Source organism: Botrytis sinoallii, assembly GCF_014898435.1.
Source record: "Botrytis sinoallii strain Bc 23 chromosome Unknown BSIN_005, whole genome shotgun sequence".
NCBI lineage: Eukaryota > Fungi > Ascomycota > Leotiomycetes > Helotiales > Sclerotiniaceae > Botrytis > Botrytis sinoallii.
The window spans coordinates 1,727,648-1,754,421 of record NW_024066032.1 but is presented as its reverse complement, the minus strand read 5'-3'; the positions used below and the strand labels follow the sequence as shown (position 1 = coordinate 1,754,421).

The 26,774-nt window shown below is 41.9% G+C and overlaps 9 protein-coding genes across 9 annotated transcripts; 6 read left to right on the top strand and 3 right to left on the bottom strand.

Annotated features, from left to right (window-relative positions):
• Positions 1-49: 49 nt before the first annotated feature.
• Positions 50-2,436, top strand: EAF02_003654 (uncharacterized protein; the record flags this gene model as incomplete). Its single annotated transcript, XM_038899702.1, has 3 exons — positions 50-94; positions 153-416; positions 475-2,436. The coding sequence occupies 3 exons, from the start codon at positions 50-52 to the stop codon at positions 2,434-2,436; spliced, it is 2,271 nt and encodes a 756-aa protein (XP_038760629.1).
• A 924-nt stretch (positions 2,437-3,360) lies between these two features.
• On the top strand, positions 3,361-5,298 carry EAF02_003653 (uncharacterized protein; the record flags this gene model as incomplete). Its single annotated transcript, XM_038899701.1, has 2 exons — positions 3,361-3,591; positions 3,639-5,298. The coding sequence occupies exons 1-2, from the start codon at positions 3,452-3,454 to the stop codon at positions 5,296-5,298; spliced, it is 1,800 nt and encodes a 599-aa protein (XP_038760628.1). The 5' UTR covers positions 3,361-3,451.
• A 700-nt stretch (positions 5,299-5,998) lies between these two features.
• On the bottom strand, positions 5,999-8,057 carry EAF02_003652 (uncharacterized protein; the record flags this gene model as incomplete). Its single annotated transcript, XM_038899700.1, has 3 exons — positions 5,999-6,861; positions 6,914-7,238; positions 7,287-8,057. 3 exons carry the CDS (start codon positions 8,055-8,057, stop codon positions 5,999-6,001), a joined length of 1,959 nt encoding a protein of 652 aa, XP_038760627.1.
• A 2,347-nt stretch (positions 8,058-10,404) lies between these two features.
• EAF02_003651 (uncharacterized protein) lies at positions 10,405-12,922 on the top strand (the record flags this gene model as incomplete). The annotated part of the gene is made up of 7 exons (XM_038899699.1): positions 10,405-10,541; positions 10,610-10,662; positions 10,827-11,655; positions 11,702-11,902; positions 11,955-12,121; positions 12,175-12,381; positions 12,441-12,922. 7 exons carry the CDS (start codon positions 10,405-10,407, stop codon positions 12,920-12,922), a joined length of 2,076 nt encoding a protein of 691 aa, XP_038760626.1.
• A 916-nt stretch (positions 12,923-13,838) lies between these two features.
• On the top strand, positions 13,839-15,822 carry EAF02_003650 (uncharacterized protein; the record flags this gene model as incomplete). Its single annotated transcript, XM_038899698.1, has 4 exons — positions 13,839-14,328; positions 14,382-15,089; positions 15,186-15,510; positions 15,555-15,822. The coding sequence occupies 4 exons, from the start codon at positions 13,839-13,841 to the stop codon at positions 15,820-15,822; spliced, it is 1,791 nt and encodes a 596-aa protein (XP_038760625.1).
• A 369-nt stretch (positions 15,823-16,191) lies between these two features.
• Positions 16,192-16,702, top strand: EAF02_003649 (uncharacterized protein; the record flags this gene model as incomplete). The annotated part of the gene is made up of 2 exons (XM_038899697.1): positions 16,192-16,253; positions 16,318-16,702. 2 exons carry the CDS (start codon positions 16,192-16,194, stop codon positions 16,700-16,702), a joined length of 447 nt encoding a protein of 148 aa, XP_038760624.1.
• A 75-nt stretch (positions 16,703-16,777) lies between these two features.
• EAF02_003648 (uncharacterized protein) lies at positions 16,778-17,256 on the top strand (the record flags this gene model as incomplete). The annotated part of the gene is made up of 2 exons (XM_038899696.1): positions 16,778-17,075; positions 17,099-17,256. The coding sequence occupies 2 exons, from the start codon at positions 16,778-16,780 to the stop codon at positions 17,254-17,256; spliced, it is 456 nt and encodes a 151-aa protein (XP_038760623.1).
• A 2,362-nt stretch (positions 17,257-19,618) lies between these two features.
• Positions 19,619-21,745, bottom strand: EAF02_003647 (uncharacterized protein; the record flags this gene model as incomplete). Its single annotated transcript, XM_038899695.1, has 1 exon — positions 19,619-21,745. The coding sequence occupies one exon, from the start codon at positions 21,743-21,745 to the stop codon at positions 19,619-19,621; it is 2,127 nt and encodes a 708-aa protein (XP_038760622.1).
• Positions 21,746-23,193: 1,448 nt separating this feature from the next.
• Positions 23,194-24,457, bottom strand: EAF02_003646 (uncharacterized protein; the record flags this gene model as incomplete). The annotated part of the gene is made up of 2 exons (XM_038899694.1): positions 23,194-23,806; positions 23,865-24,457. 2 exons carry the CDS (start codon positions 24,455-24,457, stop codon positions 23,194-23,196), a joined length of 1,206 nt encoding a protein of 401 aa, XP_038760621.1.
• Positions 24,458-26,774: the final 2,317 nt, after the last annotated feature.

Genomic DNA, 26,774 nt, shown 5'->3' with positions numbered 1-26,774 from the left:
ACGGCAATTACAAGCTTTTCTTTTTGCGATTTCAATCATTACCTTCACGATGCAGGTAATGCAAGATCCCTCTCAAGGGATTCATCGCGACTTGGTATGTTTACAACTTATTCCAGCTTCAATTGTCAATTATCATCTAATTCATTGCGCAGTTACATCACGTTCATCTTCTCTCTACATATCGATTTCCAATTACACCTACACAATTACATCCCGAAAGAGTCGCAGAATGGCTTATGAATGGACCTAAAATTACTCGCGATCAAGCTCCTGTTTATTGGACTTACCTGGACCGACCGGTTGATGGCACAGTCTTATTATCATGGCAAACACCTTCATTGGGTCAGGAATTTCCAAGTGATGGCTACGTCTGGGCTCCTGGAGAGACAGCTTTCTCTCTCGAAGTTATGGGCTGCGTGAGTTTATATGAATGTGATTTGGGCAGAATTTAACTGACCTCGTTTGCTTTCGCAGACTCTAGAAATTTACCATTGCAAAATCGGCTATGGTACTGGAGAACCTATCGCATCTCATACTCGTCGCCGATATCGACTTTTACCACCACGAATTCCAAATCAAAATCCTTCACCTGATCCAAATCTATGGATTATACATTATACTCAAGCTCCTCCCGAGGATCGTCTCCCACCACATATGATCCCAATCAATCAACAAATTCAAACCATTATGAGTACACGACAATACTTACATCAACAAGGTCAACTTATTCACAAGGAGTTCTTACTTCATGATAGAGCAAATTGGGCAAAGATCGATTTCCCTCGTGGTCATCCAAGAGGTGCTCCAATGTATGCAGCAAGCATTCCACCAAGAGTTCCTCAATCAATGGCATATCCTACTCACCCTCAACCTGGTCCGCCATCAAAACGCGCTCGTACGGCCAATGTTGCTCAAGCAGCAGTCGCAAATAATGCTGCAGCAGTTGTCGAAGAAGACGAGGAAGAGAATTCTCGAGGAGATTGGTTTGATCTTACAACACCTAGGGAAATCAGTTATAGCAGGTTCCTTGCAAATTATGAGTGGATGGAGGAAGTACTCTCTTCACCCTACGCCATCAATCAAATTGTTCCCACAGACCTTGGACTTGGTCTTCGTGGTGAACTAAGCAGTCTCACTGAAGGCATATTTAATGCTCCTCTCAAAGAGACTGAAGAACCAACCCTTAATTATGTTGGTCGTCTTGATCCTGGAAAGGCAGATGAGTTCCGCAAAAGAGCTCATGATACTATTGCACAAACCAACAAGGATATTGAAAAAATGAAAGCTAAGCATGCAAAACGTGTTGCAAAATTTCAAAGAGGTTCTCTTATTTCTCAAGCTGAGAAAGAATTGCGTACCGCTGTCGATAACCCTTCAGATATTGGTCCCGAATATTGGAGACTTGAAGGTAAAATCGATGAAGAAGAAAATGAAGAATCTGAAATTCCAATCAATATTCCTTCCAAGGTTGATGATGTCCTTGCAAAGGTTGAAGCTTCTCTTGGTCGTCATGCAGTTGCGATTAGTGAACTTCGTCGTATTCAAGATGGTGGATATGAAGAAGTTACTGCACGAGCAAGTCCTCCACCTTCTCAACCTTCTCGAAACAATTCTCAACAAAGTGGTGTTCTTATGAATGATACTGATGTTGGTGATGTCGGTGATGTTGATATGACCAATTCTACTGCTGGTTTACTGGATCAATTCCACAATAGTAATCCATCTTCATCACACGCCACACCAGTAAGTGCCAGTTATCCAACTCCTGGTCACTTACAACATCCTTCTGCAGCAACTACACCAGCTGGAGCTTTACATATGGCATCTCCACATCTCTCTCAAACTATGGGAACACCACAAATTACACAACAGAGTCAATCTCCTCCACAACAAGAACAAAATGATGTTCATATGCAAGATTCATCTTCAACAGCAGAAACTCAACAACCCATGACTACAACAGCGCCACCTACAACAGGTGCTGATACATCAGATTGGGTTGTTGTACCACCAGGAGGTGTCTCACCTACAGCAGACCCTTCTAACAATAATTCAAACAACGATACACCAAATCCTCAAACTCAAAATCAAAATCAACAATCAACATTATCTGATTTTTCCAAGCCATCTTCCGATAACAATACACTAGAACAAACAACAACTTCTACCTCCTTACCCGAACCACAACAAGAACATCAAGAACACCAAGGGGGACAGGAAGAACAAGAACATCATACCGAACTCAACGAAAATGATTTCGATCTTGAAGATTTAGATACAGCTGGTGATGCTTTAGCTTCATATGATGCCGGTGATGCCATGGGTGATGATGGACATGGTTTGGGTGATCTCGTCGATGATAGTGCATTTGGCGATGCTTTTCACGGCGTCGATCATCACAATGATAATGTTGATGAAGACCATCACGGCATGTAAGATAAGCAAGGTTTATGGATGGTTTTGGCATCGATACCGACTTGACGGATGATACGAAGAATCTCTATGGAATTATTTACGATGACGAGATTCGCCGCAACATAACCAAACGACTAACTTTGGGTTTTCGAACTTCACATTTCTATAATTGAAAACACTCCTACTTTGTGAGTGAGGAACTTCCTCCTTTGATTTATCCTTGGGGCATGAAAGAACCTTGATGTTAATAGAATTTGTGGTTTGGATATTGAGTTGAAGATTTGTTTTTGAGTCGGTGATCTGGGTATTAGTGAGTAGGTCGTAGGGATTTTGAGATTTCATATGGGTTGGGTTGGATCGGACTGAACTGAACTGGAGTGGTCTTATACTAAGAATGGGTATGATTAGAGAGGAGATGAAAGGAGAGTGGCTCTAAAAATCATCATGGGCATTGGTGGATATGGTATTGATTGAACTGTGGTGGAACTTTGCTGATGGATGAAGATTGGTGGATGGATGAATTCTCTGCTGAGAAAAGGATTTAAGCGTTGATTTTCAAATTTGTTTGCTTATTAGTTTCTTATTCTGCTTGTATGATAATACTATGAGTTGTATGAATAGAGATTTTTTGTTTTATCTTACCTAGCTTGATTGAATCCCACCTTTTGTGTGCCAATATGATATGTGAGATTGGTGGTAACATCCAATAAACTACTAATATATAAGTATTATCAACATTGTCAGGAATCTTTAGCCACAAGATCTTCAGTAGCAGAACAATTGAAAATGGTAATGTCTCCAGTGTAGAACCCAAAACCCAAAACCCAAAACGTCGAGGAACAATTTCAATCACATGTCATGCCCCTCCAAAACGCGGGGCACATTTTCCAGCGATACAACATGCAAGTCCTCAAAAAAGTTGGCAGCGCGTCCCACAATGCCACTTTCAATATCATTTTCTAAATGACTTTTGTTTAAACCACAAAGACATTCTTTTAATAGAATTTACACATCTTCAATAATCTCTGATTTCAAGATGGGAGACAATACAAATGCCTCAGTGGCAGATCCATCCGTCATAACCATTGATAACATTTCTACCAGAATGCCCCCTCATGATATCAATGGCGTCGAGAAATCCACAGATCATTTATATGCTTTAGTTGATATGGGAAGGTAAGAGAAAGAAAGAAAGAAAGAATCCCCTACTAAATAAAGCCTAGCAATGGAATCCGCTTCTCCATCTCCGATCTCTCACCTCCTACATCCCGTCTCCTTCACTGCATCTATCGCGATCGGGCTGCCATTTCTCTTTACGACGCGCTACATTCTTCGCTTCCCGGGTCTCGAGAATTCTACTTCGACGCCGAGACGATTTCGCGCGTGGCGGGGTGTCTCGCGGGATTCAAAAAGATATGCGATTCGTACGGTGTTTTGCGGAAGAATATCGGGGTGTTTGCCACGGAGGCGATGCGCACGGCGGAGAATAGGGAGGAGATGACGAGGGCGATTGGTAGGGAGAGTGGATTGGAAGTGGATATTTTGAGTCCGCAGGTGGAGAGTTTGCTGGGGGCGTTGGGGGCGCGGAGTGGGTTTGGGGGTGTGGAGGGTGTGATGATGGATTTGGGGGGTGGGAGTGTGCAGATGACTTTTATGGATAGTGGGGGTGCTGTGAGGGAGATGGGAGAGGTTGCGGAGATTAGTGTGGAGGAAGAGGGAGAGGGAGAAAGATATTGGACGAAAAGTGCGGCGTGTGCGAAGAGTATGCCTTTTGGAGCAGCGAAGATGACGGCGAAGATGAAGGGGGATGATATTCATGATATTCGCACTGATATGCGTTCTCGATTTCAAGAGACCTTTCAGGGATTATGTCACAGGTTTCCCAAACTTCAAAAGCATGTGAAGGATGAAGGTGTGACGATATATTTCTGCGGTGGAGGATTCAGAGGTTACGGAAGTATGTTGATGCATACTGATCCCATCAATCCATATCCCATCCCCTCTATCGCCGGCTACACAGTATCTGGGAAACGCTTCAAACAAACGAAAGAAATGCTCAGAGTCAATGCCGAGGAAAAAGAAAAGATCCACGGCATGAGTAAAAGACGTCGGGAACAATTTCCCGCCATAGTCGAGGTGGTGGAGGGAATCATAGCAACCGTTCCCAATATCAAAGAAGTGATATTCTGCGGCGGAGGAAATCGCGAAGGGGTTCTATATCTCAAACTTCCACCTCAAATACAAGAAACCCATCCTCTTCTTCTTTTCCCCTCTCAATTATCCAGCACCCCTATCCAATCCGCCGCGCTTGCAAAAATCCTCTCTTCCGCTCTCCCGGTTGCTCAACCGGGCACGGAAATCTTCACCCCTGAAATTTTGGAATATGTAGGAAAACACATGGGTGACGATATGGCGGATATATCGAATCTCAACGCGGCGCGCGCATTGCATGCGCCTATTTCCGGGGCGATTGCAGGAATGCCCGGGTTGACGCATGGGGTGATTGCAGTGTTGGCACTGACGATGTGTGCGCGGTGGGAGAATGATGTGGGGAAGATGGATCGAGGGGTTTTGGAGGGGTTGAGAAAGGTGTTGGGGGAGGAAAAGGCGTGGTGGTGTGAGTATATGGGGGCGGTGGCGAGGGTGGTTTGTGGGGTTGTGACGGTTCCTGGGATGAGTGGAGGAGGGGCGCGAGGGCTGAGGTTTGAGGGAACGTGGGAGGAGGGGTTGGGGAAGAAGGGGAAGAAGGAGGGGGTTTGTTTGAGGGTTTTTTGGGAGGGGGAGAGAGATGTGGATTTGGAGAAGGTGGTGGGCAAGGTGGGGAAGAGGTTGGGGATGAAGAGGAGAGTGGAGATTTCTTGGGGTGAGGAAATCGTGGGTTGAGTATGGCTTTATTGTTGTAGCTCTAGAGATGAGACAGGGAGGGTGGAGAGGAGGGGAGAGGGGAGACATTGAAGGTATAGAAGAAAAGACGAGAGATTCATGTGATATGATAATGATACCCCAACTCTATACTTACATACACGGTCATACATATACACATATTGTAGTCAAAGTCAAAGTTAAAGTTAAATGATATCCAATCAAGCATTTCTTCAATCTCTATCCAAGAAACCAAATATCTTCATACGCATGCTATGCTTTGCTTTGCTATGCTTTGCTATGCTATGCTACTAACCCACCCTCCAACCATCCCTCCATCCATCCATCCATCCATCCAACCATCCACATATTACCACCCAAACCCATCCGAAAATAACCATCTAAGACAAAGTACCAAGTACCTAAAATGCATACAAAAAAACGCCGGGTATCCCCATCCAATTTCATGCTATCACCTACTTTCGTTGCATACCCACACCACAGTATGGGAGTTCATATTTATATAAATATATACCTCATCCCCTCCCCTCTTCTCTCGCCGTCTTACCGTCTCGCTCCTTTGGATATGAAAATAAATATCTATACTGAAAATGCGATTCGAACTCAACTCAATCCAATTCGATGCACCCATCACTCTTCCCATGAATCCAACCAATCAATCAACAAAAAATCAATCAACAAAAAATCAATCAACAAAAAATCAATCACTCAAATCCTTTTTCGAACTCCCGCCCACCAACGGCGCATGTTCAGCTCTCGAGCTTTCCCCCTTCTTAACCTGGAATCTATCTGGATTAGGTAGCACATCACCATCACTGGTAACATAACTACCTTCCTGACCATCCCAATCACTTTCCCCATCTTCTCCATCCGCGTCACTCCCACTTTCTCTTGCTCTCTCCGTCGCTTCATGAATTCTATGTGCTTCATTTTGAGCATCTTCTCTCATTTTACGAATTTTGATCCAATTATATGCTGCGATTGCACCTATTGTAACGAAAAGGCCTGAAATATTGATCGGGGTGAGAGGGTCATGGAAAACCAATCCTGCGGCTGAAATTGTTACTACTTCTTTGAAGATACCTGCGATGGATAGAGTAACCACAGATGTACGCTGCAGCAGAGCGAATTCAGAAGCCGTCATGCAAAATGCTATACAACCCGGGAATAGAAGAAGTAAAGGACCAAAAACCGGACCTTTTACTTCTACTAGAGCTTTAAGACCCTCCCAAAGGGCGGGAAATCCTTCTACGGGGGTAGCGATGACGAGAAGCGAGACGAACATGATTGGAGCTAGGTAGAAAATCGAGGAGAAAGGATTTGAAGTTGCTGGATTGCGAAGAAGGAGGATTTGTGTTAAACCCCAACGAAAACCGGAGAAAAATGCGGCAAATATAACAAGGACGAAGCCTTTTGTTGAGAAATCCACTTCGCCAAATACCATCATTACTACACCAATTGTCATAGTGAATATGATACCGACTAAACGCCATGAAGGGATTTCGAGACGAAAAACGAATGCGAAAAGAAGTACAAATGCTAGAGATGAGGATTTGCACATTGCTTTTATATATGTTAGCATGGAAGTATTTGGAAATCGATAGGGAACACAAACTATAAAATGTAAGGGTGATGAATTTCAAAGACATATTTCCAAGACCAATATCCAATCCTGTTGCCATTCCACATGGTCCTATGCGCGTAAAGTAAAACATTCTCGTCATTAACGGTTTCTTTGAATCCACCTCATGTTGAGCCATATCTGAATCCGATACATGTGTATTATGAGGGTTGGAGATGGAATCGTATCGAGGACGGAATTGAGGAAGAAAGTAAAGGACGAGACTCGCGAGAGAGAATTGTACTAGCATATGCATACATGTTGTAAATAAAGGGAAATGGAAGTTGAGATGCTTTGGGTCAAACATCCATTTGTTATACTATTTGAGAGTTAGGAAAATCTACGAGATGGGAGATGATGAACTTACTATAGATATTGATAGAGAAAATGTATACCAAAGTCCTATTAAAACTCCATTCATTAAACTCTTCCTTATGACATTCCAATCCGCTTCTTTCTTCTCATCTTTCGTTACTTTGATCTCTCCCGCAATTCTATGATCCATTGATTGATGCCGTATCTTCTTCTTCTTTCTTTTGGCTTTGGATTTAGCAGTCAACCCCGTTTCTTCATCGTCTTGTAAATCACCCTCTTCTGAGAAATGGTTTAATTCCATGTCATCACTAGTTGATCTCGAATCGTCGTCTGACACTCTATCTCCGGATTTCAAATCCAGTCCAATTGTCGATGTTCTGGGTGATCGCTTTGCTCTTGGAGCTCGTAAACTTCCATCTAAATTATTCATCATGCTACTCCTCCTCCGCCGATGACCTGAAGGTTGCGAATCCATATTTGTATCTGTGGGATGTAAATCTGCGAGAGCTGTAGCAGCATCTGGCTCTAACAACTCTTCTTCCGACCGCGCCGATGCTTCAGATATTGAGGTTCTTGATAAAGTTTGTATGGGAAAATGGGATTGTGAGGGTTGATTTGACCGTGATTGTGATTGTGATTGAGATTGTGATTGTGATTGTAATCGTAATTGCGAAGAGTCGAGTGAAGTGTTCGTAGTGGAGATTTGATCGGATCTGAGTAGGGTATTTGAAAACTCCTCCTCTTCTGCTACTACTTCTTCTCTGTCGAATTGTGAATGATGTTGTGCAGGATTCTCGAATCTCGTCTCTTCTTCCAAGGCCATGGTAATTACTGAATCAGGGTTGATTTGCTAATGTACTTTCAATATTTTGGGCCTGTAACCTTTCGAATGGTGTAGTAGTGTGGAGATCAGACCCTCACTATACCGTGATGAGTTGCGATTTGATTGCGATTTATCTCCGATTATGGATAAGTTTTGGATCTTTTGGTAACCTTGGCAAGCATCAAGGGGGTTCGAAAAGAGGGTCAGAGAATAGTACAGCAGTGTACTTTGTACAGTCCTGGAGTGTCTAAGGTCCAAGGTCTAATGTACAGTGCAGGAGTATGAGTTGTGTTACTAAGTGATGGTGAGGTGTGATACAAATGCGTGTGAGCTTTGTAGGTGTATGGTATGAGGTACACGCGACTGGTTACTTACTTGACTTGGCGATTGATTTGAGTACGAATGAGACCTCGATGTTGTGAATGTGAAACGAAATTAACGGATTTAATTTTGAGCGGTTAAATATATGAAAGTTTATGTGTTTTTTTGGTTTGTTTTCTGATGTTTAGGATTATATATATCGTATACACCTACTTGTTTATCTATTTACTCATTCACTCGTTGATTGCGAGGTACATTTCATAGGAGTTGTCATTTTATACTACAGTAACTACATGATTGAAGACTCGATAAAGAGGCATATCACGTACATATCTTGATGGACTTGAACTGATATATTGGGCAACAAAGATATTACCACCCTTGGGTACAATAGTAACGGGAAGGTAATCCTACCTACCTATCTACCTATCCTTCTACAGCTAGGAGATTGCTTTGACCTCAATTGTGATATCAGGTTTTGCAGGTTTTATATTAGGTTTGGATCATCGTTTTGAATTATGTACGAGTGCCGGTACCCATCTACATCTATCAAATGGGATTCTCAGGATGTAATCATGATCAATTAGATGCCTCAGCCGAGATGATCAATGTATTCCTGCCTACTCGAGTACTGGTATATATATATATATATATTTCATCTCTTACCTTCTCTCTCTCCCTCCCTCTTATTGGCCATAAACACACAAATAAACCCTTGACCGGACAATGCGGACATCCGTGATGACTTTTCTGCAAAGTATCCTCACTCCACTGCAGTTCCCACCGAGCAACTAATTACCTAGTACTTCCGCCCCGTTCCGACAGCTATCATCTGAGTTACATCCTAGTCTAAGTCTAAGCATGTATGATCTGTCGTTCTAGAAGTGAAAAGTTCCTGAACATCTTGGACATCTTGACTCTTGAGCATCCTTCATGATTCTTCCCACAGATCGTCCATGCGTTCTAGGATGAGGTGAAAACGCACAAATCACAATCACGATCAGCCTTAAGAGCCAAAGTATAATAGACTGACGTCCTATGAAGTCAACAAATAGAATGTTAACAAATGTTCAAATCCGATTATCCAAGAAAGTCTCTGATCTCGAATGTTGACAGGATTTCTGCATTGTCGGGTTCTTTTCACTCCCACTTCCACTCCCACTCCCACTCCTACTCTCAACTGTTGTTAATGACTTCAGCTATCCTTCTTGACCGCTTATGTTGTGTCAGACGATGAAGCCATAAAGTCATCTTCTCATAGCTACTTGTTTCACTCAATTAAGCGGACACAACATATCTTCTTACACTTACTTCATGTTGTCCCTCTGACCCATTTGAGGTTCTTGGTCGAACAAAGATAATTCTGGGCATTGCATGGAACTTTGGGTAACGGGACATCCCTCTCTCCCTAGTACCTACTCGAGTAGCGTCAATTGATCAAAAAGTCAACCATCACATGTCGTCGTGTGGTCGTGTTGTGACTAAAAGAGAAAGGGACCTGGTGGACCCGAGTTGGGTTTAGTTCTAATCAACGGAACGTCGGAAATGTCAAGCTTTCCCCTCACATCCCGTCCGTAAGTAACGCAGCGAGCGCAGGTAGGTATGACGAAAAGATCGATCGCGTTTTCTCCTCAAGCTTCTCTCGTGGCTATCCGAGATTCAACTCCGATATGCAAACTTCTCTTCAAATCAAACATCAATTGAGCCAGTCCTCATTTTAATATCAAGGTATCAATTTCCTGTTTTCAAACCTACCTGCAGCAAATATAAGCCATCAATCATTCTCATGGCTACACAAATAATCTTATATCTTGTGTACACTCATTGACGTATCACAGTTCACCAACTCGTAGGATTGACTTGATTGCAATAACATCTCCTTTTCCTGCAATATTTCGTTACACTGTTTTGATTGCTTTGTTCCTTTTTCTTTTTGGAACCGTTGACTATTTTCTCGTCATCTCTCATCACAAGGCAACTTGCATCAATCATTTCAACAAACAACGCGTACCTGGATCTATCAACAATGTCCGTCCCCGGTGTTGCGCAGACGTCTCGTCGCCATGATACAGGATATTTGCCAATTGAAAATTATGGTCTCATTGGGAATATGCGAACTTGTGCGTTGGTAGGTATTGATGGAAGTATTGATTTCATGTGCTGGTAAGCTATGTTTGCAATCGATGGAGTATCTCCACCCTTTTCAGAATACTTATAATTTACAAATTCAGGCCAGACTTCGATTCTCCTTCAATATTTGGTCGACTTCTAGACAAAAACAAAGGTTGGTTGGGAGCTTCGTTTGTAATGCCGTCTCAAAATCCTGGGGATGTTAAGCTACCGTGGACCCCTCATTTGTCTCTCCCGCAATGAGCTCCATCAGTTACCCCGGATTGTATCTCACCCCCAGTATCATATTTACCAATGCTAACTCTGCGAATACCTCAGGTGGTCATTTTTCCATCTCACCTGCGAATGGAGTTACTTTCAACACAAAGCAACAATATCTCCCGTCCTCCAACATCCTACAAACTCGATATATCCATGAAGAAGGAGTTGTTGATTTGATTGACTTCTTTCCACGTCCAAATCATAGTCATGTCGCAAAGAAAAGTTCCATGCCTTTCCGGGAGACTACAAAAGTTCAGGGCGAATTAAAGAAATGGCTGGTACGACGAGTCGAATGTATTCGAGGCAGCGTCGATTTAGGTGAGAAAGATCCAGAACACGGCGGCAGTCATCATATCTCACAACTTTGTCTAGATGTGGAGATATTCCCAGCCTTCAATTATGCCCGCGATGAACATGATTTGGAAATCCTCATGCCGGAACATCCTCCAGGAGCGCTTGAGAGTAAAACGGTCACCTTCTCCAGTAAAGATTTGAAGCTTCAACTCGATGTGACTATTGATCATGGTGAGGAGAATATAGATTCATGCCCTTCCCTAATATTCCGCCGAGTAAGACAGAAGGAAGGTAAAGGTGACGGTGTTGTTGCAAACATACGATTACAAGAAGGTCAAGCTATTTCATTCGTCTTGCGTGATGATATTCCGGATCATATCACCAGGGACGTCACTACCGAAGTATTAGATACACAACAACATGACACCCAAAGATATTGGTCAAGTTGGATTGGTCAAAGTAAATATACAGGTCGTTGGAGAGAGGTTGTGGCCAGAAGTTTAATGATTTTGAAATTATTGACTTATGAGCCTACTGGTGCGATCATTGCAGCACCCACATTCTCTATTCCTGAAGACATTGGAGGAGTTCGGTAAATATAATGAGATCTTCTATGGGCATCTCGCTAACTTTTTAAGCAATTGGGATTATCGCTATTCCTGGGTACGAGATTCTAGTTTCACCATCTACATTCTACTCAGGATGGGATTTGTCGATGAGGCAGATGCATACATGAATTTTATCAGTGATCGATTCAGATTGTCAAGGGGCCCAGATGGTGCTTTGCCAATCATGTTCACAATTAGGGGCGAGACTGATATCCCGGAACTTGAGCTTAGGTGAGAATTTGAGATATCCTTTTCTTTCCTTCCATAGACTAATCATGCATAGCCATCTCTCTGGTTATAGAGATAGTGGACCTGTTCGTATCGGCAATGGTGCAGCTTTCCATCAACAGTTTGATATCTATGGTGAGCTTATGGACGCTATATATCTTTGGAACAAATATGGAAAGCCTGTCACATGGGATCAATGGGTAGCAGTTCGAGAGATTTTAGGTATTTTATTTCACGCCACTCTTTCACTAGTACATTATACTAAGAACTTTCAGATTATGTTTTGAAAATTTGGCAAGATACCGATATGTCAATTTGGGAAGTTCGAAGCAAGAAACAAAACTATACATATTCCAAAGTCATGCTTTGGGTAGCATTTGACCGTGGAGTACGTCTTGCAGAGAAACGTTGTTTGCCATGTCCGAATAAAACAGAATGGTTGAGGGTTCGTGATGCTATCTACGAGGAAATTATGCAGAAAGGTAATTTACATTCACATGGTATAGATTAATACAACTTGGGCCAACTGACAAATATATAGGTTACAATACCGAAAAGCAAATGTTTGTTCAAAGTTATGAATCACGCACTATGCTCGATGCTTCTATTCTCATCGCACCACTCGTCTTCTTCATCTCTCCCAATGATCCTCGTTTCCTGAACACAATCGATAAAATCCTTCTTTCTCCCGAAAAAGGAGGACTCACAGAAACTGGTCTCGTCTTCCGTTACAATACCTCTACATCTGAAGATGGTGTAGGTGGTCGTGAAGGTGCATTTTCTATGTGTACCTTCTGGTTGGTTGAAGCACTTACTAGAGCGGGTGTTTATGATAGAAAGTATCTGGTAAAGGCAGTTAACATATTCGAAAATATGTTAAGTTTTGGTAATCATTTGAGTATGTTTAGTGAGGAGATTGCGAGGAGTGGTGAGCAACTGGGGAATACGCCACAGGCGTTTAGTCATTTGGCTTTGATTAGTGCAGCATTCAATTTAGATCGGGCGACGAAGGGCAAGAACTAGGAAGATGTTGAAATGGTAAATGGTGGAAGGGAGATGGTATTTAGATTGATTCTGGGGAATAACAACTAGACTGTTACGACTTTTACGATAGGGGTGAGAATGAAAAATCCGGGATGGAAAACTAAGACAGGAACTTTACAGTATGGCATTCAGGTTGGTACAAAATTCGAGCTTCTACATCATTTATCTACAAAATACTCAATTGCTTCCAATTTATCCAATAGGTAGAACCTACCTAGCTTTTCACAGATGTTGAACCTCTACAAGGCCGTGAATGATAGTCCCACACGCATTTATCGTTACACCTTTCAATTTCTATACAAGTAATCAAGTGGAAGACACATTTATGTGTAGCATTACATAAAACAATTCTGGGTATACAAAAGGCGTGAATATTCCATACAATCATTGTCTTTGATTCTGGCATTGAAGTCTTGATTGATGTTATGTATGTCTACATTTCTGCATCAATTGTTCCTTCCCCTTCCGTTCTAAGAAAGGAAGGACCCTTAAGGCAGCAAGTTCATTCTCAATCATTCACTTTTACTTGCACAAATAAAATCATTTCCCAAATCTTATCTTCTTCATCTCCATAGGTATTCGTCTTCAATTCAATCAAATCACTCAAACCATAAACTGCCATTTGTTATTCGAGCCATCTCGAATATTTGGTAACCTTGGCACTGGTGGAGTACAGTCGTGTCACGACAGATACCATCTCAACTTCTCAACATAAGAATTGATTTGATATTCATGAGTGGCCAGTGAAAAATCAGGGTAAAGGAAATAAAAGGTATAATCAATTCCGCTTTCTGTGCACTCTCTCAACTGAGCTGATTTTTGATGTAGTTCTCAAAGGTCGTCAACAGTCAAAAGCGACATCATCAACATCATCGTCGTTTTCGCCGTCATCACCATGCCAAGACTTCCAACCAAAAATGATCAGATCAATCTGCTTCGCATGCAACTTGAAGCAGAGCAAAGATCATGTGCTAGTCTCCGTCACACCATCAAGGCTAAGCAAGCTACCATTGAAAGTACTCTTGCGCAGTTAAAGGATGCGAAAGAAAGTCTGATCCAAGCTAAATCTACTTCACCTTTCATGAGAAAACTTCCCATTGAACTTCGTCTCAAGATCTATAAACTGCTCTTGGTCAATCCTAAGTTGAGTGAAACTGAATCTATTGGCAAGGCTGTCGAATATGGAAAATCTGTCAAGTTCGAACTTACCCCAGCAATCTTAAGTACATGTAAAGCAATTCACAGTGAAGCGGAACCAATTCTCTACGGCTCAAACACTTTCATTATCGAATGCATTGGTGGTTATGGTCCAGTTGGCTCCCTTCATGTCCCACAATCCCCACTCACCAGATTTACGGATCCTAGCTTCGATGATTTTGATGATAGTGATGCAGAGGATGATTTGGAGCGCAACATGATGGGATATTCTGGAACAGAGACCCTTTTGATTTCTCCGCATTCAGCGCCTTGAAGAAAGTTAAGCGCTGGAGAATACTCACTGGGGCATACAGACCGACTCCAACAAATCCAGTACCAGCAAAGTCTTTCGTTCACTTTTGTCAAGCGTTATGTCAAGAAGCTCCAACACAACCGCAAAGATCTCTCGAAATCGTCCTTGCACTTGCGAGAGTCAATACCGGTATTGCTACGATTAAGACTGAGGACACACAATACAAATTTTCACAAGATCAACTGAAATATCTGCTTCAACCGCTGAGGCTCTTGAGAGACATCAAATTGGAGTTGAACATTGCACAATTCAAAACAGACTTACCACAATCTACCCATTTGTGTGGAGCTGGGCCTGAGTATTACTTTCCTTATAGCGAAGCCCAGACAGTCGAGGTCAATCTCGAGAGATCTATGAATTTGGCATTGCCTATCGTTCAGAAATATCAAGCTATTGCGGAGGATCTTTCACCCGTTGAAAAGGTATTTAAGATGTATGAGCGATTAGAGCGATATGTAGTGTCATTCGAAAGATCTGGAAAATTCACAATGGACTTGATCACTTTGCAAAGAGGTCATGAAGGTAGTAGGCGAGAAACTCGTCATTTCGGTTGGCAACTTCCTGGTGCTTCTCTTGGTAACCCTTTCAAATCTCGCTCTCCTTTATCGTATCATCCAGTGGAGCTCGCCTTTTCTAGTAAGTCAATCATTATTCTTGAAGCATGAACTTACTTCCATGCCCGCACGACATCTGAACCAACATTTATCTGAAAATCGCTGACACCTAGGACAGAAGCCATCATAGCCAAAGATAAGGAGGATGTCACAGAGTTCAAAGCTGCTAGAGCTTCTATTTTGAAAGAACTTGATCCTCAATACAGAAGAATGGTCGATGCATCTAAGAAGTTGACAGCTTTCGTCGAAAAGGAGAGACTTTCAGGAGTATTTCATGAGTGTACTGGTTGTGGTGTATTTCATCAATACGAAGAGGATCCATACGAGAGTACTCTTGGAGAGGATCTGGATCGCTACATCTACGAACTCGATAAGATCGCCAGTTTATTGAATCGAACTATGCCTGATCATATTCAGATTCAAGTACAGAAAGGAACCACAATGTATGAGGCAGCATACTTTCATTTGGAGAGAGAAGACTTTTCAGAAAGTTACGCTGGATGCAAAAGCAAGACATCGTTGTAAAGAGCCCTTTACAAATTGCTAAATGGACAAAGAGACTTATTGAAGATATGTGGGAGCACTGTCAACGTATTAGCTGGCACAGAGAGTGTCTTTTTAAGGATGATATTACAGATATTGGTTGCAAAATCAATAAAAAATTGGGACAAGGATTGATGGAACAAGAATTGGAGTGGCTCGAAGGATTTGAAAGTGATGACGAGGAATTTCATGAATTGCATTATGGAGATTAATTATTTAGTGAGAAGTCAGAGATGGAATTTTGAAATGAACAAGGAGTGTTTACAGGTGGAGAGAGATACTAAGTATTAGCTGTTGCAGAATTTGCTGATGGGAAAATGGAATGGGATACATAGCGATGGTGTATGTTCTAATGGCTTAGCTGAGCATGGTATGTTACGATGATATGGAAATATGAAAGTATGGGAACCTGGCTGACTGGCTCTTCTGGCTCTTAATAATAATTTATTGTAATTTCTACTATTATCGTATGTAGGTGTATTGTGCTTGTGTGATTTTTGACATCAAGGCATTTTTTGCCTATGCATCAATTCCAAACATCATTACCGACCTGGTCTTACTCTTGACCCGCTGCCAGCAATATGGAACTTAAAAGCAACTTCGCAGCTCAAGATCTGTGTTACAATCACCCTTCTTACTGCCAGTAGGCAAGAGAGACTAACTTGCAAATACTTTCAGCCTGTGAACTTGACTAATAAATTACTTAGCGAAATCCTCGCTTCAATCCTGCGCGCTGTCGGAATTTTCACCGTTCCCATCTTCGAAGATCCAGGATGGCTCAATGTCACAGTATTTGCATACACCGTTGCTGAGCCAGGAACCTATTTACTTGCCGCCTGCTTCCCAACTTATCGCTCACTGTTTTCATACTTGAAAAGTGAACGCTTGCGCTCAACATTGGATGCAACCAAATCCTTTACTACCAGGTCTCAAAAGTATGGAAACATTACTCGAAATCCTGGTGATAGTGGGAAAGGCTATATGAAGCAGGTAGATGACTCGAGAGATACAAATAACTTGGTTGAAGAAGAGTCATCTCGCTGGCAGAACTTCCTAAGAATCATACTCAAGTTACCACCCCACATGAAGTAGCTTGTCGGATGAGGGGACGCTAGGGTATCATCTTGGGAGGTACGAGCTGTAGCTTCAGAAAGGAAGTTGCCCCGTATGAGTCGTATGAGATGTGGAGTCGGTTGTTGTGCTGGGTGGGATAAGAAGTTGATTTATATTGCTACGCATTTTGTGAAGAAAGGGGAGGTTAAGTCCAAGGGTTATGTTTTGGGGGATGGGTCTTGGTTTGGTGGACGTAATGCTAGATTTGTGGCGCAGGAAGGAGAGGCAGAGAAGATTGAGGAGAAGTATATCTTGACTACTGGCATTAATAAGTACGTCATCAAGTTTGGTCGAATGACGAATCATCCCGAGGTGTTGTTAGCTTCGAGTGGGCTTTTGCCGGAGAAACCAGGTGGATGGATGGGCTACGATGAGTGACTCTCTCTGGGGAATCAACTGCTCTTCTCGTTGGCGAAGCTACAAAAGCCAAAGACAAGCAGAATGAAATTGTCGAAGGACCGGGTGCCTGGACATGGGAGAAGACCGTTGTGGAGAATGAGAAAGGATTGAAATACCTATGCAGAGCACTTTAATTTGCTGCACTCGATGGGTTGACGGCAGAATTCTCGGGTGGCAAGGCTCCTGCGTTGGGTAGATTTAAAGATTTGTTGTGGAATATGATAGGGGCTTGGTATCTTAAGCAGATGGAGGGAAATAGCTAGATCTCGGGACAGCTAGGAAAAGGGAAGCGGCGATAGAGAAATATGTAAACTTGCTAGTCTCTTATTCAACACGTGCTATTTAGTAGGAAATGCGCAAGATGTTGGGGTAATTAATGGATTTATCAGTGATTTTTTTTGAGCCTGCATCATTTTCCGTATTGTCTTCGATTGGTATATCTAGTTTCTGTAAAGCTATCAGGAGGCGTGTGAGATGGCTAGTTTTGATAGAAGGTGTATCTACCGCTTTGTCTTCTGGCTATCGCTTTGTCTTCTGGTTGATATGTGGTTTGTAGATTTAATCCCTCGAGTGTAAAAAATGAGAAAAGAGCTTATTATGCATTCATTGCGGTTCCTCGCGGTTTTGGGAATGGATTCCAAGAGGGTCTCTGATACCCATTAGGAGTTGGGGGTACAATATATCAAGATGCGGATTGCAAAAGTGATCAAGCAGGTTACAAAGATCGGCCCCAGACTGCAGGATGTAATTGTCGCTCTTGAATAGGTGCTCAAAAGCAATGGGGTTGCCAATAGAATGCCCATCTTCGCTTATGGGTCCGAGATTGAGAGATACTGCGCGTTGTCTATTGGCGAGTCGATAGCGAGCAAATGCGTCTTGGTATGTGTTTCCTGAAGCGTAGTTGGTTTGGGTGGAGTTTTCTTGGGCCCATCGCTTAACCGACGGAGAGAAAATAAAATCTCTGTCCCGGGAGAATCTACTTGAATGACAAGTGGTTTTTGAAACATTACATCACGAATCTCAAAGCTCGACATATTGGGATGGGAGCATCTTCTCAAATTTCTTCAAAGCTTCTATAGCCATAATAATCATTCCGGCACCTGGGTAAATAATAGTTCCATTGACCTATAAACAATTATAGTTAGTGATATCCACAAGCAAAATTAATAGGCCCACTCACCACATGGTCTTTGACCCAAGGTATCTCAGTCGACTTGATGGTAATTTGCCATCTAGCATCAAGAGGGTTCCAATCTGTAGATCACGTTTCTAGGAGATCATTTCGAGGGTAGCCACAAAACCTATATCCGAAATCTTGAAGTGTATTTGGCCAATCGGTATGTAAGATTATATCATCGAAAGGGTATTCGGGCAGATCAGTTAGAAGGATACATCGGACCTTCCTTCATCTTCCGAGAGGGGAGCCTCGCTTAATGTTGAGAAATCTACGCGATATCCCGACAATGGAGCTTACCGACGGTAGTCAAGAATGGCCACGGGTCTCGCATGTGGAACTGGACCGCTGAATGTAATTGAATTAGATGTATTGTCTTGATGATGAGGTTCAGGAAAACTTTTAAGATGTGCAGAGGATAAAAGAAATATATTATATAAGACTTTTATTTTAGAGATTTAGATATTGAGAATATAATACCAATGAATAATATTACTATCCGAATATCGAATTTAATAATATATTTAATTCGATTGATGACTGATGATCTTTAAGAAGAAAAGCAGACGGAATTTGATTATTTAAATTTCTATTATATTTTGTGAATAAATTAAATCAAAAATCAAAAATCAACTACAAACAATTTATAAAAAATTCAATAGAACTAGAAGAAATAACTCCTCATTATTCGAATGATATCTAATAGTTTTATTTTATACCTATATGAACGAACGCGGGTCAATGACTTTAACTCATTATAACTACTATATTACCTAAGCGAATACGAAAGAGACTAGCTCTTTCAGTAGCCCTTATTTAACGGTCTACTATTTCTATATACAGTCAGCTCTTGAGATAGAATACAATATTGATATCTAGAATCTATCATCGTAGGTACTATATCATCTGAATTCTTCTCAAACTAATAATATGATTTTCAGACGAAATAATTGAGTGATAAAGATATTATAGAAATGATTAAATTCCGTCTGTTTTTTCTCCTACGAATAGTTAGCCATATTCAAAAGAGGAAGCATTCCTGCTTTCTTTTTACTCTTGATGGAATATTACTATTATCAAAATAAATATCTCGGTTGCGTATCTCCTGACGTAATAGGGCTAGTTGATGACGATAGCGCGGTAGATAATATTCTTACTCATTAAAGATCCCGAAAACATAAAAGAGTATAATATATTAAGAATTTTGAAAATGATTAGTTTTGAAAATCAAAGTGTTCAAAATAAAGGAATAACGGGAAACCGGGGTAGGGAACTAAAACTTATAATAACATATATTCAGATGTAATATTTAAATATTGTTTTCAAATCATTGTAATAACCTTTCGTTCTCTCCTTAGCAACCAAAAGGACTCGCAATCGATTTCAAACATGCCAATTCGCTTATACAAATCTTCGGTCGTAGTCAATTCCTCACCTTTCAGCTGTATCAAAGCCAGCCCGCATACGCATGCCATGGGCCCACGGAGAGCTTGGCCCGCATCGAGTTGTAGAAGCCGTACTTGTATCTTCGGGAGGCAGAAAGGATCGTAATCGAAACACACCATTCCACACTCCACACTATGATCTGGAGACAGATGGTACCCCTTTGGGCCTTCCCCTATGACTGGGTCGTCGGGTACAAATTCTGATTCACTCAAAGTAACGACAATCGACCAACCTGATACAGTGATCTTGCCTTGACTCACGTGTCCAAAAGGATTCCGCCCAACTGTCGTTGTGGTTGCACTATCGAGATGTGGAGCGGAAGAAATAATCGAAGCGTTTAGCTTTGTCTGAAAGGTATTCGGTTTGTAATCGTAATCATAAAATGCCCCGGAGAGCCATGTTTCCCCAATGTGAGCCACACCGCCGTCGAACGCCGCCCAGGACCAGGATGGTATGCCTCTAAAAGGGGTCGACGGTGGCCAAATTGCATCAGATTCGGGCAGGCGGCGGCTGAATTCGTGCTTCCCGGAGCCAGGGAACCACGCAAGTCCCCTAAAAATATCACTTTTCCACAAACCAGCCAAGTATTCGTCATTTGGCTTAATTCGCTTCCACTCTGCAGCAAAGCCAGCGAATGCTGGTAGCTTGTCCTCAAGGTGTGACAGACGGCAGTGCGAATATTGGTGTACAGCGCCATACCAATGGCTTCGAAGTTCCTTGAATTTGTAATCGGGTCCCCACATGCGACTCTCCTCAGAAGGCCCGAGTTTCGATCTTCCTCCATCCAAGAATCGCAGAGGGGAGGCTTCCTCGTTGGCAAACCTATAAACATCGGTTTTGAGACGCATCTTCTTTAGAATTTCCGATGCTATAGCAGTTCTGCACTCCCATGCCAAAAATTTCTTCGTGTAACAAATGATACGCGGAGACAGGTGTTGTTCTTGGAGCACCCAGCCACGGCTTTGCAAAAGCCCCATCCAATCTCCATCAAACGCAGGTTGGATTGTTACTGTTAACTTGGGTTCGCTGCCGTCGCTCTCGTAAGTTAGTCGAACTGGTTTCATCGTCCGCGATTGGAAAAGCCCATCTCTGGAATCTCTGGCATCAGATGCAGCGATTGTGCATAGAGCGTTGGTATATATAGTGTTCATTCGAGCGCACTCTACTTCGAAATCGTTTCGATCGTCCTGCACAATACACAATGAATCAATCCAGAGGTATCGAAGACCAAGTTCCCTAGTTGTGCGCACAGCATCGTAGAAGGTCTGAGGAAGTCGATTTTCAGGAAACCCTAGTAGCTGACTTTGCAAATTGTTCTTAGTTGTCTTTGGAGGTTGATTGGAACCCCAACAGTGACTAAGCGCTGCGTAGTCCGCTCCTTCGGCGGGCAAGTCAGATGTGAAGCAAAGGCGAACTATGCCTGGTTTTGAGGGCACCGCAACATCCAGCAGCCTTGTAGGCAGTTCGAATTCTAGTAATTCTCTACAGTCTTCATGTTCCATGCGGCACTCAGCCAGCCATGAACGAGCGAGAGCAAAATTAGCAGGAGAATCCGACTCAGTTTCGGTTACATATGAAGGAGAATCAATAGACCTAGTTGTAGCCTCATCCTCATGGATAATCAGCCGGTCATCAAGCCACATTTTGCAATGAGAGCCAAGAGTGATCTGCAAAGTGGTCTTCTGTTCTTGCCTTCTTTGGAGCCAAATTCCCCTATCGCAGTATTCTGGGAATCTTCGTAGATGCTCGTCGGGGTTATAGTGAGCACATTCGAGAGCATCCTGGAACAATTTACAAAGACTAAAACCGTTGGTTGCAGATAGTCTTAGTTCTTTTAATGCGTTGCGACCTTCAAAAAGCTGATACGATTTTGTCGGCCCATATTCCAACTCACATCCTCGTGTTGGTTTCCTATTACTGAAGAATGTTACTGCTGGAATGTTGTTGCACGTATCACAAAGTTCCTTTTTCTTATTTTCTGAACAGTTTCCTTCATTTTTCATATTGAGAATTAAGCGTGAATGCAAGTAGAATATAATCTAAAAGGAGTGACGATTATAAAAAAAACAAACGTTTCTTGGAGAAGTAGATATAGAATGTAAACATCCACTGGCATCAAAACTTATTTTTCCAGATATCAGGTTAATGAGAACCCTGAATTTACCCAGGTGGGCAGGTGATTCGATTCAACGCCTTAAGGCCATTATGCAGGCTTATGCAAGGCCTTATTTGATTTAATCGGAAAAGAATCATGGGATGATCAATCGTTTCGAAAAGCATTCTGAGATGCTATCGAGTGAGTTTTACGACCGAAGAGTTTTACGACCGAACATCGAAGGAAGTTTTGTCCGAGCACGTGCGAGCCTGCACGTGTCTTGATTACTTGTATATAGTCTAGTACACAAAGCCCTCCGGACCACGAACTCCTTCATTCGATAGTGGTAGATTCTAAGAGCACTTTGAAACCCTACTTTGTTGTTCATTCGACCTATCGGTATCTCTTACGGGTAGAGTGTTATACCAGGTAGATTGATGTCATATAAAACTATCTATCTACCTAGTATCCCCTCCCCTCCCTCCCCTCTCAAAAATCGAACATCAAATATCAAATATCAGACTACAACCCAAATACCTAACCAGATACCTACTTACATATAAACCTCCCCTCCCTCCTCCATTCCCTCCCACTCCTTTCCCTCCTTTCCCTCCTTTCCCTCCTTTCCACCCCCTCCCCCTGTCAAACTCGGGCCCTATTCCGATCAATCTACTCTCTACTCTCTACTCTCTACTCCCCTCTCCCCTACTCCCTACTCTCTAGAGTACCGGACCGGTTCCCCCTATAGCTATCCATATAAAACATAGAACATCCCCATCCCCATCCATTCATTCACATGTCATTTCATCTCACATGTCTTTTCTCTCTTTTCTTCCCATTCTCATTTCTTCTTCCTATTCTCATTCTCATTCCACTCTCATCGAATCATCTCTATTCAAAATAATCTGGTGATATCTACGATATCTCAAGCGGTGAATTTCTGCCCCATCCAATCACGCGCGCGACTCTAGTGAAAATTCCAAGCTAACCCCTCATACTACATATACATATACATATTGCCAGCGACCTACGTTCACCACCTCCGCCTTTCACAGCGTGAAACCATATACTATCATCTATCGTATCATATCAAGATCCTCATGTTTTGACTTTTAATTTCTTTCTTTCATTATGTGCTATGCTATGGGTACAAAACCATGCCGGACATTATAGTACCGGCGAGGACATTACGTTCCTCTTCAAATTTCAGCCAGTCAGGTTGCCAACCAAGGGCACCGAGTAGCAAGTGGTATCATTCATCCCATAATTCCTCAAAACATGCTATGCAAAACACCTGTTATGCTGCTATTATTTATTCCACCCAGACGCCATGCTAAGTGTGAAATATTACCCAGATTAATAAATACCTCCTCCTACTGAAATCGAAGTCGTCGACGACTTGAAATCCATCCCTATCATCGAAAGCTCCCACTCATCATCATCGCCATTCGCAGCACTGGCGTATTCTTCATATTCGAACCTCGGTAGGACGAAATGATCTTGTATCAAAGATTGTTGTAGACTATAAGCCACGGCGGAAATATTATCAACCTCGACAGTATTCTTGAGAGTCGAGTTTGGAAGTTTGGCGACAATGCGCATGTTCGATTTCCCCGTCGTATAATCGGTTACCTCTTCATATGAACTATTCACTGCGATGTATTGTTCAACTTCATCGTTGAAGCGAACACATTTTCTTGAAGAGGTCGATGTAGGAGATGATCTGCCAGAAGAGAGGGAAGGCAGGGAAGATTCCATCGATTCCAATCCAGCCGACGATGAACGTTTCAATAATACATCGCATATGCCTCGTTGTTTAAGAATCGGCTTTACATTGACGTCTGCGTATGATAACGATCTCGTCAATTTTGGTCGACAATCCATATCCATTGGAGAAGAAAATAGAGAGTGCGAGGATTCTGGCTTGTGAAGTGGTCCATATAGCCATGTTGTATCATGGTCCTTTTCCCTACTGTTGTGTTAGCATTGCGCTGACAAGAAACCCCAAATTAAAGGTGCATGCATACCAGCCAAATGTTGATGGGTCGATGGTTTTCAGATTGGATCGTTTCTTCGCCCAACCTCTCCAAGACGCATTCTCTAATCTTTTGCTATTTTCATATGCGGTACGATGTGATTGAATGAATTTCCAGGACGCCCATAAATCCTCCTCTGGCCAATCGTGTGCGAGATAATCTACATGGCGTGATGGTTTCACTCGGACACCCAAGTCATCCACAGTTTCGGTGATATCGCAAGGTTCAGTGGGTTCCGGCAGCTCCGAAAGTTCGGATGCTGGTGATTGATCTGAGGGAGAGAGGGTTGTTGGAGTACTGCACAATGATATATCATCTTCGAGGTATGTCGGTTGTAGCGAGGGAGATTGAAGGTAATAGTCGACTTGAGCGTCATATTCCTCCTTGGGAACCTGATCCTCGTTGTTGTTATTCCATTGTATATCGTCATACCTTGGAAATTCGAATTCATCATCGTCGGCATCGTCCATACAAATAACTTTCAAGGCTGAGATTTCGGGTTGACGAATTATTCGCGGTGCAACATCGACCAAATCGGTTCGATCCACCCACTCGAAATATTCATCTTCTCTCGAGAGATCCATATTTCTTTTGTTGATTGTTATTGAATTGATACGGAGAGTCCAAGTTCGGTTTGAACATTAAGAGATAAGTTGATTTAAAAATTGTGGCCGCGTGCAGGCAATATAAGTAAAATTTCCTTTGTGAAATTTGATTGACTGAGAGTGAGTGTTGGTATTGATTGGTATGATACCTGGGTACTAACACGCACACTAACAAAATCCGTTGGGGTAGCTTAACGGGCTTTCGAGCTATTTGATACAATCCCAACGTCAAAATTTCAAAGACGAAAATCAAATTCGCATCGCAAAGATTGTATGATATGTGGATGGAAGTGGTATGAAAGAATTCGCAAAATGTTTTGATGAGTATAAAAGTTATTTGGAATCTGTTTTATAACTTTGCACGATCAGCATAAACTAAAATGGATAGTGAAATTGAAGTGTGAAGAAATTGTTGAGATTCTGGGGTAAAGGTCATGCAAGGAAGTGGATGAGGTGGATGAGGGTGGATGAGGGTGGATGAGGTGGATGAGGGTGGATGAGGGTGGATGAGGGTGGATGAGGGTGGATGAGGGTGGATGACGGATGGCGGATGATGATGATGGATATGGATAATGGATCATGGATCATGGGTGGATTTGTCGGGATCATGCTGTGATTATGATAGATATATGAATAAAAGGAGGACGGCTTACTTGTGTTATTGTGGTTTTATTGTGGTATGTGTGTGTGGCATGTAGATATGAATATGGATATGAATATGAATATGGATCATGGATGGAAGTACGAGCTCTCTCTCCAGCGGACAACGGATGGTGGACACACTTTATGGATACTAAGCCCAAGCCCCCGCCCAAGCCATCATCGGTCGTAAGAAGAGTTATGGATTATAGATTAAAGATTATGGCTTATATGGAGACGACTCCGATCTTATATATACCGCGAGAGAGGGAGAGAGCGAGCACAGAGAATACAGAGAATACACATAAAATACCGAGCGGGTGATGAAATTAAGAAGAAGGTAATTTCGATATTATGTTATGAGTTCTTACTTCATTCCGTCATAGTCATCCATACCAGATTATACCTAATCAATCAATCAATCATACTACGAAGTATGTACGTGCAAGCATTCTGATCCTGGGTACCTTGAACCATCAACCCTTCCAAAAACATTCTAGCCGAACCACCGAGCCTTATGCTAGCGAGAAATTATGTATCGTACCTAGTATGTACCAAGACTAAGGAAGAATAAGAGTAAGAGTATGATACAATCAATATCACATTTGTGGAATGGTACTTTTTGTTAGTCTGTTCTGAGTGTATTATGTTGTATGTATATGTATGTGTATGTGTATGTGTATGTGTCTGGTGTGATGTGGTGTGTGCTGAGATCTAGTTTGTTTGATCTAGATGGGTGATATTATATTATGTTATGTTGTATTATATTATATTACTGAAGAAAGAGAGAAAAAAGAAAAAAGAAAAAAGAAAAAGAATAAGAATAAGAATAGAAAAGATGGTTTATTGATTTGATTAATTTTATTAACGCTTGGGCTGAACAGATAGATGTTTCTCGATGAATCTATCTATCTATCTATATCTGATGAGATGAGATGAGATTGGAATTATGATAGAAGATATATCTATATTTGAGGTTGTAGGTGGTAATGGTTGGATGGTAGATACTAGGTAGTCTTTTTCTATTCCCTCCCTTAGTGAGAGAGATGAAGAGTTGTATGAGTAGTTATTGTTAGTATGTATTTGTTTATATATGTATATATATACATGTATTCTCAGATTAGATACTTATATACATATATACATATATTCAGATATATATCCTCAAATACTTATATATCCTCGGATATTTACACACACACACACATATCAGACATCCCAAACATCTCAACAAAATCAAAAAGACAAAACAAAATATAATAAACCAACTTACCTCCACTCACCTCCCTCCCTACTTACCGCCCTACCACTCCCGGGGATCGCGAATGTTTCCTTCCCATCCCTCATTATCTGGGTAGTGATCATCACTGCGCTGTCAAAGCACACATAGGGAAATGATTTTTAAGTTGTGAAGATCTTTTTTGGGGTGGGTTTGTGACTTAGTTTTGGTACTACTAGGTAACCTTAGGTATCTCACGGACTTTTTGGGTTGGGTTTATCGGTGCTTTTTTTTTGGGGGGGGGGGGGGTATTATGTTATATTATATCACATCATTGGGGTTTTGGGGAGTTTTGGGGGGAATGTAATGAGAATGGAATGGAATGTTGATTACCTATCTATTCAGTATCTAGTATTTGGTATGTAGATACTCTTTCTT